The sequence below is a fragment of the Anopheles arabiensis genome, chromosome 2 (genome assembly GCF_016920715.1).
Source record: "Anopheles arabiensis isolate DONGOLA chromosome 2, AaraD3, whole genome shotgun sequence".
Lineage (NCBI taxonomy): Eukaryota > Metazoa > Arthropoda > Insecta > Diptera > Culicidae > Anopheles > Anopheles arabiensis.
Genome location: NC_053517.1, coordinates 42,230,179 through 42,241,475, shown reverse-complemented (window position 1 = coordinate 42,241,475; position 11,297 = coordinate 42,230,179). Strand labels below are relative to the sequence as shown.

Sequence of the window (11,297 nt, the reverse complement as noted above, 5' to 3'; positions counted from 1 at the left end):
TATTACTTTTAGCTTTCCATAAAGCAGTAATTTGAGGGCTTAAAACACTGCATAACGCTTTCCTGGCTTCGTCAATGCTTCGTTAAAAATTAAAATTTTGCCGGTATTTTTAACGAAAAATGTCAAACTCAACGAACAAATCGACAGAGATGGCTGTATTGCTCTGTCTCATTCTATATGTATTTTCTAGATCTTCGTTAAGTTACAACAGAAGGTGTTAATATTTCATGGAATAAATGCATAAATTCACCACAAATACTTTTATTCGACATTTCATCGTTTTGTCACTGCATATTGTCACTGTATCACATAAGTTTCTTTCATTCCATGGGTTTCTTCCATTATATCAGCATGGAGGTCAGCTGCAGCCGTGGCCGAAAAACATGATGTCCAAACGCTATCCAAATCAAATATGCTGCAGAATATAAAACTTATGTAGCTCATGTGAAGATAATGGTAATATCGATACACTGACCTGTTATAAAATCATGATGACACACAAATTAGACAATAGCTGATAGAAATTGTCGCAGACGCTTGGTTTTGTTGCCATCTACACACAAGCTACACACAAGAAGCTTGACGAACTTTTTGACATACGAAATGGAGGCGCCATGTACGTGACCTTGTACAGTATGTCTCAAAAATTATCGTCATCAAGAGCATATTATTTTGCCCAAGAAAATATACATGTTTTTGAAAAATTTTCTCATTTGCAAATATTGCATACCCTTTATCAAACTCTTTACATGTATTATTTGAAAATATTATTTTTTTTTTATTATTTTTAAATTCTTTTTTTATTATCACCGTAGATACAAATAAAGGAATAAAAAAAAACACATAGTTTTCAAACAGTTAATAAAAAAATAGTTTGGTGTAAAAATAAATACATATTATTACATAAATAAGAATGAAAAATGATTTTCCGAATATTGAATAAATTGGAAATGGTGTAGATAAAATTTGAAAAACACTGTGTGTTATATTAACCCGAATCGAAAAAAACGAGTGTAACGGAACACGTCGTTATGATGTAACGCTGGGAAATGTCATGAAACTCTATTTGATTATTAAAGGCTTTAAAAAACTGTTAATAATCAAATAGAGTTTACGCTACTTGGGTACGACTACACCGACCATTCATATAGATTTTTGCTCAGAAAGTTAGAAGGCTATATAGGTCATGATAAGATGAAACTTGTCGAAACACATTGCAAGAAAAGGATAGCAATAAAATGATGAGTTGTAATACGCCATCTATTGATCAAACCAATGAAGCTGTGGAGCTTTCATTTTTTTCTATGGATATTCAATTTTCCAGTCGTTTAAACATAATCTGTGGCGCTTGGGTCGGATCCGATCTTGAGCCGGACCCCCACCATGTGTTTCTACCTACCCCTCGCCTGAAAATTTCATTCTCTTTGTCGGTCGGGTAAGCTTTAACCGCCGACAGCGAGATTAAAATTCAAATTTAAATGATTTTCTTTGACGAGCAATTCTCGGAATTCACACAACTGACATTTTCTACTTATTATGAACATTAAATTTTAACGGATAAAATTTTTAATTCCAAACGCATGTAGCATTTTTCAAGTTGCAGGCAAACAAACGTGCATCAGCGCGATACGTAACAAATGAGGATAGCGATCCTTGAAACAGTATTCCAAGCGCCACAGATTAAGCTTAAACGACTGAAAAATAAAATATTTGTGATTTTCGGTAGGATAAATGGAAAATCGGTAGTTTTAGGGCGGTCATCTGTGAATCGGTAGGCATATAAAAAATCGGTAGGAATACAGATAAATCGGTATTTCTGGTCACTCTGAGCACAGCTGTCAACGAAATGTCATTCGAATCGCACAGGGTGACCATTTTATGGCGGTTTTATTTGAATAGTAACAAACGTTTTGCGCGATGTGGCCTGTAGTGTGTTTGGATGGTTTTGCTTTCTTGTTCTGAGAATTATGAAATAAAATTTTGCAGCATTCAATTGGAAAGCGTTTACTTCGTGAACAAAATCAGCACTTTATTCAATACAACAGAGGTCGCTGATTGCAACGGTTATGGCGCCGCTTGTCGTTACCATAGCAACCGGAAAGCATGGTCACAACAAACCGGTGTCGAGAGTTTGACCTACAAAATTGTTATTATCAAAACACAAACCATTCTCCGCAGCTTTCAGTCGGTATGGATCCGGAGCACACTAAATTTACACTAAAATCCAATCCTTCAATTGGATTTGAATCCACACACAGTGAAGATACGCCCCAAGTTCGTCCCAAACATGACATCGGGGTAGATCCTCGGCCATTTCCAACCTCCACCGATGGTACAACGGAACCGAAGGAACGGAAAGAAATTGCTGCAAGTATCGACCGTGCAAAAAAACGTGCAAATGAATCGCAATGCCGTGTCCGATAGCTGACACCTTACCATTCTTCCATATCTTCTTCTGCAGACTCAAACGGTCAGTGCCCCGCGGAGCAAAAAGTTTGCAACCTACGATGACTCCAAGCTGGTCTCCTTCATCCGCAAGGTACAGCCCATCGTGGAGGAGGAGCTGTCCCACGGTATGACCCCGATGTTTGATTGCAATGATAATCTGTACGATGCTTCCGAGCGGTACCGAGTGTGTCGCCATCAGGAGCTGACGCTTCGTGGCCTAAATCCGGATCACGCGGTCGATCGACCATTCTACGTCGGTGCTGCCGCATGGCTGTCCATACTGACGCGGGACGCTCCGCTGTTGGTGGTCGCCGGCAGCCCAAACCACGCAGCATGGTGCGACCATGTCAGCTCAACCGTTACCGTGTTCTGCCCGAAGCGAGACCGCTACGGTGCCTCCGTACAGTGGGTCGAGCTGAGCAGCAGTCCGGTGAAAGCGTGCATCGAGTCGCTCGAAACGAACCCCTTCAATCGGGACATGTTTGCGGGTGGGACCGTGTCCGGGGACGTGTACATCTGGCACTACGAGCTGAACCTGAAGGTGGAGCGGAACTCCTTCGCCGAGCTACACTCAGAAACGACCGACTGCGGTAAGGTGGTGGATATGGCATGGGCACGCTACAACGTGATGTCCAAATCGGACTACGCGCTGCTTACGGCCCACACGGACGGTACCGTGATACTGTGGCGCGTTGGGAAAACGATCGTGAAGGATAAAATCTTCAAGCTCAGTGCGCCGTCCGCTAACGGTCGGGCACTCATTTTGACGCAGATACTGGCCACCTCCAACACGGAGTTCGTGGTGGGATGTGATGATGGATCGTTGCTGCTCTGCTCTACCACGCAGTTAATTCCGCTGGGTGGTACAGCTACTTCCGCCGAGCGCACTGTGGTCAATTCCACGCCCGCTGCTTCGAGCACTTCCGCTGGCAAGGGAAACTTCTTCTCGCCGGGCACGATTGAGCTGAAGTGTCACTCGTTTAGCGTAACTAGTTTGCAGAAGATTGAAAACCGTCGCCAGGAGCTGCTCATTAGCTGCGATCTGACCGGCGAGGTGTTGTTCCATGACATCACCGATAGTATCGTAAGTGTTGAATGGGGTGCGGGGAATCGGGGAGCATTTCTGAGGGTTGAGTTACAAAGCTACTGTTTTCAGAACTCCACTCCAACACTCATCATAAAAATGCCACTCCCCTTCAAAACGCGCATTGTCTGCACGAGTGATACGGATTACATCTTTTCTCCAACCGGAAGCGGGCTGCTAGAGCTGTACCGTATCGGCAGTGGCAAGGTGGACACGGTGGAACCATCCGTACCGTTGAAAGGCTCCCCAAATCTTATCAAAATGTCCGCCAATGGGTAAGAGAGGCTTGTGTTACTTGGCATCATCTTACTGCAAGATAATAATTACTGTGATCCAACAGAAAATGGCTGATCACCGGGACTTATGGTGGAACATTCATCATCTACTCGGTAGCGATGGAATTCTGAAGGTGCACTCCTTCAGTGATAAGAGACGGTTTACTACAACGCATTCCTTGTTCCCCTTGTCCTGAAGTACGTAATTTTTGAAATATGGCTTCGAAACGAAAAATATAAGCAAAACGGTCCATTAATAAATAACAATAAAAATGCTCAATTCAATATTTAGTCAAACATAGATTTGAAATATGCATTGCGCTATTAGTGTACGTCCTATTGTTTATTCTACAAATCATCTCATTTTCTCACAACGTCTTTCGTACAATTCTTATCTTTCTAAATCATGCGTCAAGTGTAATAATATGTAGAAAAAAGTAAAGAAAGAGCTTATTAACAATAACAAATTGAGTCGAAGCACTATAAATAATTAAAAACATTGAGCTACGCTAGTGTACATCAATCAGTAACAGTTCTGCTTGGCGCTTTCATATAACAGCACTTTAGATTAAAAAAAAAATAGTTACACCAATTAAACAATTTAAACTACTGCATCAATTTTAAAAACATGTCAAGAAAGGCACATCCGCTCCTGCACTGGGCACAACATTCGAGTTCCTATGCGCTCTCCCCCCTCGACGTGGACGGTTGCCTTTCCAGCCGAACGGCTGGTACAGTGAGCCGCCCTTGTTGCGGTGACGGTTCCTGCCTGTCCGACGAGTTGCCGGACGACGAGCTCCAGTGTACGGACGATAGTCGCGATTCGCCCGAAAACAGCCCCGTCTCGGTACGGTTCGTAGCCAGCGGGTCAGTGTTACCGCCATCGCCTCCCACCCGGAGGCTACTTCCACTGGCGGTCGATTTGCTGGCAACCGGGGTGGACGTGCGCTGTATGCTTTTGCCCTCCGTAGGCGTATGCATCAGCAGCTCCTCCCGGATCGGGCTCGAGCGGGAATTGCTTTCGTTCAGCCGGCTCAGATTCAGCAGCGACCGTAAGAGCGTACTGTGCGAACCACCCTGCGAGCTGGACGATACGGACGAGAGCGACTGTAGCTCGGACTGGGAGCGCACCATCAGCTCGCGCATTACAAATTCCGCCAGATTGAGTGGTTTCCCCAGGGCAGCGCCGTCGGCATCGTTCGCGACGGTATCATCATTGGGGCCGACGATCACCTTCTTCCCATCGGATAGCGAGGATAGCGGCGATGAGTCGCTCGACTGTTGGTCCTGCTGGGTGCGCTTCAGCATCGACGAGCCCCACCGTAGGCCGGCCACGTTCTCTAGATCTCGTTGGAACGAGTCGGACAACTGCTGCAGCGGGAACGAACTTGTTTCCTTTTGCGGAACACTGCGCGACTGTCCTGTTTTGGGACGCGGTCCGGAAGGTTCTTTTTCTGGGGGTTGTTGCTGCTGCTGTCGTTGCTCCATCGCTCTAGCTGGTTCTTGCGCTTCCGACAGCGGTGTCGATCGATTCGAGTTGTCGAGCGAATTGTTAAACGGTTTTACGATGATGTTCCACTTCCTCAACTCGGCCACCACATCGGGCAGCGATGTGTCGGAAGCGGATTTGTGTGTGCTCTCCCCGGATGCTGGCTGTAGCGTCGCTTCCCCATCCTCCGTTAGGTCAAAGGCCGGTGCAGTGCCGGGGAACTTCCTGTACGCTAGCCGATCGTTCACCCGGTCCTCCGTCGTGTCAAGCCGCAGCTCGGACCGCTCGTTAGTGTCGGTCGTTTGCTCCAGCTCCACGCGTACGAACGATGCCGTTCCCGTGCCGGATGTTGCACTCCGCACGTACTCCTCGTAGTTCGGGAACCGATCGTACCCAATGTCCGGGGCCGTGGCCGCCTCGTTAAACAGCAGTCGATTGCGCGCTTCTATCAGCACCTGTTCGGCAGCGTCTGCATGGTCGGCGGCCGTCGTAGCCGATACCGTCGAAAGATCGTTCACCCGTGACGTCGTGGCGACTGCCGGCGTGTCGACTTCCGGGATCGTGGACAGTTCGTGCATCGGCAGTTCGTCCGGTAACTGGGGGCTGAATCGTGCTATCGCTACGGGCGGCGTGTTACGACGCAGCGCCCCAACACCGACTGTCAACTGTCCCCCCTTCGGTGGTGGTGCACTCATCTCCGCTACCGTCGGTTTTGGAATGTCTTTCAGGAATGGTTCGAACGGAAGCGGCTCCTTGCCCTGGCTGCCCTCTTCGGAAGGACTTTCCCGTATGTCCGAGGCAGTTAGTGGGCGCGACATCGCAATACCACTGTCCTTGCTGAGCCCAATCTGCTTGGAGGAGATTATGTTATCAATCTCCTCGCTGACCGGATCATCCGTTCCGCCGAGCGGTGCCGCGCTGGAACCAGCCGGAGCACCGGGTGGTGATAATGCAACGGCCGGGGGTGTACTCTTTTCCGTCTGCGATGGTAACGACGGTTGCCCAGCAGCACTCGCACCGATCGCGGCCGGTAAATCCATGTACTTGGTCGATTCCTGCTGCTCCAGGGACGACAAACTGTCCTCGATCAGGCGCCGCTTCTCCTCCCGCACCTGGTTGATCATCTGCGACAGCTCGGTGATGCGCTGGCTACAACGTTCCGTCAGCTGGGAGTATCGTTCGAGAATTTCCTGCTCCTCCCGGTCGCTCAGATTGATCACCTCCACGTGGCCCTGGGGCGTAATGATTTTGGCCACCTTGGCTGGTGGAGTGTCCCGTTTGGGCGATTTCAGAATGGATTTCAAAGAGCCTTCCTTTACCGTTGGTGCTGAAGATGGTGGTAGCGCTGCCGGTGGTGCCGTTGCTACTGGTGGTGCAGGTGCGACGGCCGATTGGGAAGCGGATTGCAACGTCTCCCTGTTTGCCGCATCGTAGGAAATGTGCTGACTAGCTTCTGGCTGCTTTCTACTCGCCTTTGCCTTCGACAACGGTACCTCGCTGACCTTCTTTTGCTGCTTGTGCATCCGCCGCTCTCGGCGTCGCAGCGTCTCCATCCAGATCCCTTCCACCCGACTGATATCGGCCTCTGCCGAAGACTGCTGGTCATTAATCATACTATCACCATCCACCACCGTCCCACTACTACTGCCCAGCGTGGACTGGTCCGATCGGCGCAGCGTTTCATCGATCTCCTGCAGGAAGTTGTAGTTTTCATCGATAAATTTCTTCAACCGATGCATCCGCTCAACTTCCTGCTCGTTCGGGGCGATAGGCGAAGCGGGATGGGTGGCCACCTGCTTTCCACCACCAACATTGCTGGTTACGTTCACGACCGACTCGTTTGGCGTGGAAACGCTCGTCGTGCTAACTCCTAGCTGGTCGATCGATTGCCGCGACATGCCGAGCAAGCGGACAATGTACTTCATAAGGTGTGGATTTAGATTCGCTTCTCCGACCGCTGGCTGCGCTGCTTTCGCCCCACTTGGCAGGTTTTGCCTGCGTTGATCGTCGCCCTTCTGCAGCTGATACTTTGGTCCGGCCGTACCGCTCGAGGCAACTGGCACGTTTGCTTTGACCGGTTCGCTCTCACCCGGCGGCCCGTGCTTCTGCAGGATCTTCAAGCTACCGATCTTGGGTGGCAGTGGCCTGTACACTGTAGACGTCGTCGAGGAACTGCCCGGCGACAGGTCGACCACTTGCGTCGATGGTCCACCCCTGTTGGCTACCTTTTGCAGCAACGTGTCTTTTCGTGTTGGCAAGGGCTTCATAATCGGTTGACTCGCTTCCGGTGCTGCTGCGGGTTGATGCACTTTCTCCAATCCCTTAGCTTCTCGTGTTACCTTTGTCGGTGATGTTTTCTGTTGCACAGTTGCAGCCTTTTTCTTCCGCTTCGTTGCTGTCGCTTTCTCGTTCACCGTGATGATGATCTTGACCGGTGCATCACCCGCTCTCCGCTCCTGGACCGATTCACACGAGTCCTTGCTCACCTCGCTGCTGATGCTGCTGCTCGCGATAGACGACGGTTCAACGACCTCCACATCGATCGCTCCCTTTGCACCCTTCGTATCTACGTGCACCGTCTTCGGCTGCTTCGCCTTCGGCTTGTTGTTCTTTGCCTCCTTCTTACACGTCTGCTCCCCTTTCTGCTTCTGCCTGTTCCGCTGCAGCAGGGCCATTTTCTCTTCCAGCTGGCGGCCCAGCTCTTCCACCTCGCGCTCCCGCTTATGCAGCAACTGCTGCTGTTCGAGCAATTCCTCCTGCCGCCGTTTCATGCGCTCCAGCCGATCAATTTCCTGCTTTGTGGCCGGTTCCGAATCAGCTGCGCCATCCTTCGCCAATTTCATAGCTTCGTTCGCCTTTTCGCGTGCTATATCCTCCGTCAGCAATCGGCGCTGCTCGTTGATTTGCTCCAGCAGCTCCTTTAGCTTCGCTATTTTGTCCACCCCACTGGCGCCGACTGCTTCCGAGGGCAGCGGTATGCCGGGGCGATCGAACGTGTCCAGCACGATCGAGGCACAGCTGTCGGTGGAAATGTCCTTCCGTTCTTGGCGGTTCGCCCCGCTGCTGCCGTACCTCGTTTCCGCCACGTTCACCACGGACGGCCGCACGGTTGGCCGGCGGGCAGCGTCGTCCGGCTGGCTCTGCACGATCGGGCACGTTACGAGGGCACGCTGCTGCAGCAACTGCTCAATCGCTTCGTTCGCTTTGCGCTGGCGCGTTTCGGCCCTTTGCTTGAGCGTCGCTTCCGACGGTATGTTGCTTTTAGTGGGCTGAAATAAAGATGGAAATTTTAGTACATTCGACCCAGAAACTCCCATGCGCGCACACGCCAATACTCACAACTGCTTGGCTTTTGAGCCGGTTTTCCGTGCGCGTTAGATTGTCCAACTCTTTCGACAGCTTCTCGTAATCCTTGCGCGTTTGCTGCTTTTCCAGGGCCGGTTTGGTACGATCCACCGTCGGTTTGCTGGAAAGGGCAACGCACATGTGTAGTCGCACTCCGTAGACAGTTCGAACAATCCGCTCACTTTACTCACCTTCGCGCTTTGGCAAGCTCTTGCTGCAGCAGTTCGTATCGATTCGCTTCCTCCATTCCGGTCGGATCGTCCTGCCGGCGTTCCTCGCGCTGCACGTAACCCACCGGCTGATCGTACTCCCGACGGTACATTGTATTACAATCGTAATATTGCACCTTTGCACACGCAGCGTTCGATGAGGTGGTGGTGGTGCTGCTACTCCCCGACATTGCCGGTAGCACCGCTTTGCCACGCTTGCTTCCAACGGTAGTGGCTACTTGCTGCACTCCCTTTGCCGCGGTCACCATCTTCCGGGGAGGCATTTTTCGCGGCGATTCGCACGGTCCACCGGCATCGTTATCATGGGTGAGCACTGTGCTTGTGGGAAAGGAAAGAGTATTATCGCTCAGATCGTCAAACTGGACCGTTTTCTGGGTGCCATAGCCGTATGCACCACCCTCGACCGGCTGTCGTGTAACGTCCAGCGCTGGCATGTGCTGACGCTGCCGTCTTTGCTGGATCAGCTCCGTTATCTGCGTGAACGGTTGCAGCAGTCGTCGGGTAGGTTGTCCCTGGTGCGATCGTAAGTCACTCGGTGAGGTAAACGCGGTGGCACTGTACTCGTGCCCCGCTCGCGGTATGTTCTCTTTGTCGAGTTGCCGTGTGCCCGTACCTGTCCCTGCAAAGAAAGCGGACTCGTCCTCCGATTCGGACAGGCTCGTTGGTGGTGGCGGTTTCCCCTGCATCGCGGAAGGGTTCCTTCGTGCCCGAAACTGTTCGTACGGGCTGGGCGTTGGTTCGCTGGATGTATCACAGTCCTCTGGCAGGGGGGCATGTTTCGGTTGCATCACTTCCGGTGCGCCGACCGGTATCGATGCCTGCACGGCAATGGATTTCGTCGGCACGTATGGCTTTTTCCGCTGTTTTGCCGTTTTCTCCGCCTCCTTGCGCTCCCGCTCCCGGGCAGCGTTCGCTTCGGCCACTTTGCCCCGCTGCAGTGCAACCGCCTGCTGGGTGGCCCGCTTCTCCTCGAACCACACCGCACACTCTTCCGCGGCTTCGGCTGCCCGGTGTGCCTCGCCAACCTCACAGACGCTGCGCGCGTACTCATCCTGCAGGTGGCGTATTTGCTGCCGCTTCCACGCATTTACCTCGTCCCGCTTCGTTTGCTCAATTTTGGCCAGCTCTTTCTCCTTTGCCAGCTGATAGTTTTGGCGCACTTTTGCGGCCAGCTGTTTGGATTGCTCGCGAACCTGCACAAGGCACAGCGACAAACAGCAGGGGTCAGGGAAGAAAGGAAAAAAAACTCCGTGTTAATTTGTGATAAATGTGAGAAATCCTACCACCCAACCTAAACGCCAGAAAAGTGACCACAACAATTCACACCAGACCAGCGCACGCAGCAATTACGTCACCAGCCAAATAGTGCCCAAACATTAAAAACGAGGTCAACGTTTGCGCCACTTTGCCTGCACCAAATGGAAACGGCGTCCCCTCTACCTTCGACACCGTCGCCGCCCCACGTACCTGCACTAGCCGACGGATGCGCAGCTTCTCGTTCGCGATCTTACGCACTGATTCGAGATCGGCCAGCGGATTGGCCCCTGCCGACGACAGCGGATCCACATCGTGCACGGTTACTCCAACGGACATGACGCTTTCGCGAATGCATTCACGCACGCACGCACGCAGCTGTCCCCGTCTAATTGCGCGTCCTGCGATCGGTCGAATGCGATAAGCATGTGGCAACGGTCAAACACGATGCTTCACCGTTCTTTACCGGGAAAACACACCACACATTCTACCGGGGGTTGCTTTGTGTGTCGTTATTTGCGTTGATTCGTGGTAGTAGCGGCTCTCGACTGATGTTTACGCGTTCCTTGTGTTTATATTTTGGGTTTTTTCTGTCTCCGCTTTCGTACCCGCAGTTTGGAACGCAACGGCACGCTGTTTGAAGGTACACACGCCTGACGTTGACCACACTATGCACCTCGTTCGTTCGCTGGTAAACACTTCTCACAACTCACTTTCTTTTGCTCGGATGTTGTTTTGATAGCTGCTCTGAAAAATCCTTTTTTGTGTGAATTTTTAAGCGTTTACTGAGAGTTCAATAAGAAAATATGTTTTAAAATAAATGGAAATAATATTTTGTCTCGCACAGCTACGGAATGTTTCAGTTTGTTGGCTATGAAACTTTTGGCGTCCTGCTCGTGTTTGGCAGCTTGCCATAGTTTCTGTGTTTGCCGCTAGAGGCGCTATGTTCCATTGAGACAAACTGACATTTGCGAGATTAATGTGTGTTTACACGTTTGTAACGACGATATTTTTAAATTTTACAAAATTTAAAATTTGATTTTTTATCTAAATTGGGCTCATTGCTTTTTGGAAAATAATGGATAATGCCCAAAGTTGTTAACATGTTTGAAGTTATACTACGAGCCTGATTCTACTGTTTCTATAAACATTCGATTGATGTAGTGAAAGAC

General features: G+C 50.5%; 2 protein-coding genes across 3 annotated transcripts; one reads left to right on the top strand and one right to left on the bottom strand.

Moving 5' to 3' along the window:
- Nucleotides 1–2,087: 2,087 nt before the first annotated feature.
- LOC120895860 lies at nucleotides 2,088–4,092 on the top strand. The gene is made up of 4 exons (XM_040299549.1): nucleotides 2,088–2,367; nucleotides 2,462–3,532; nucleotides 3,605–3,807; nucleotides 3,873–4,092. The coding sequence occupies exons 1-4, from the start codon at nucleotides 2,104–2,106 to the stop codon at nucleotides 3,937–3,939; spliced, it is 1,605 nt and encodes a 534-aa protein (XP_040155483.1). The 5' UTR covers nucleotides 2,088–2,103; the 3' UTR covers nucleotides 3,940–4,092.
- Nucleotides 4,093–4,132: 40 nt separating this feature from the next.
- LOC120895858 lies at nucleotides 4,133–10,903 on the bottom strand. Of its 2 annotated transcripts, XM_040299548.1 has the most exons (5): nucleotides 10,339–10,903; nucleotides 9,485–10,064; nucleotides 8,833–9,184; nucleotides 8,636–8,762; nucleotides 4,133–8,565 (listed from the first exon to the last, which is right to left on the bottom strand). In XM_040299548.1, exons 1-5 carry the CDS (start codon nucleotides 10,462–10,464, stop codon nucleotides 4,486–4,488), a joined length of 5,265 nt encoding a protein of 1,754 aa, XP_040155482.1. In that variant the 5' UTR covers nucleotides 10,465–10,903; the 3' UTR covers nucleotides 4,133–4,485. The 2 variants fall into 2 exon arrangements, with proteins under 2 accessions (XP_040155482.1, XP_040155481.1); XM_040299547.1 differs by having other exon boundaries at nucleotides 8,833–10,064.
- Nucleotides 10,904–11,297: the final 394 nt, after the last annotated feature.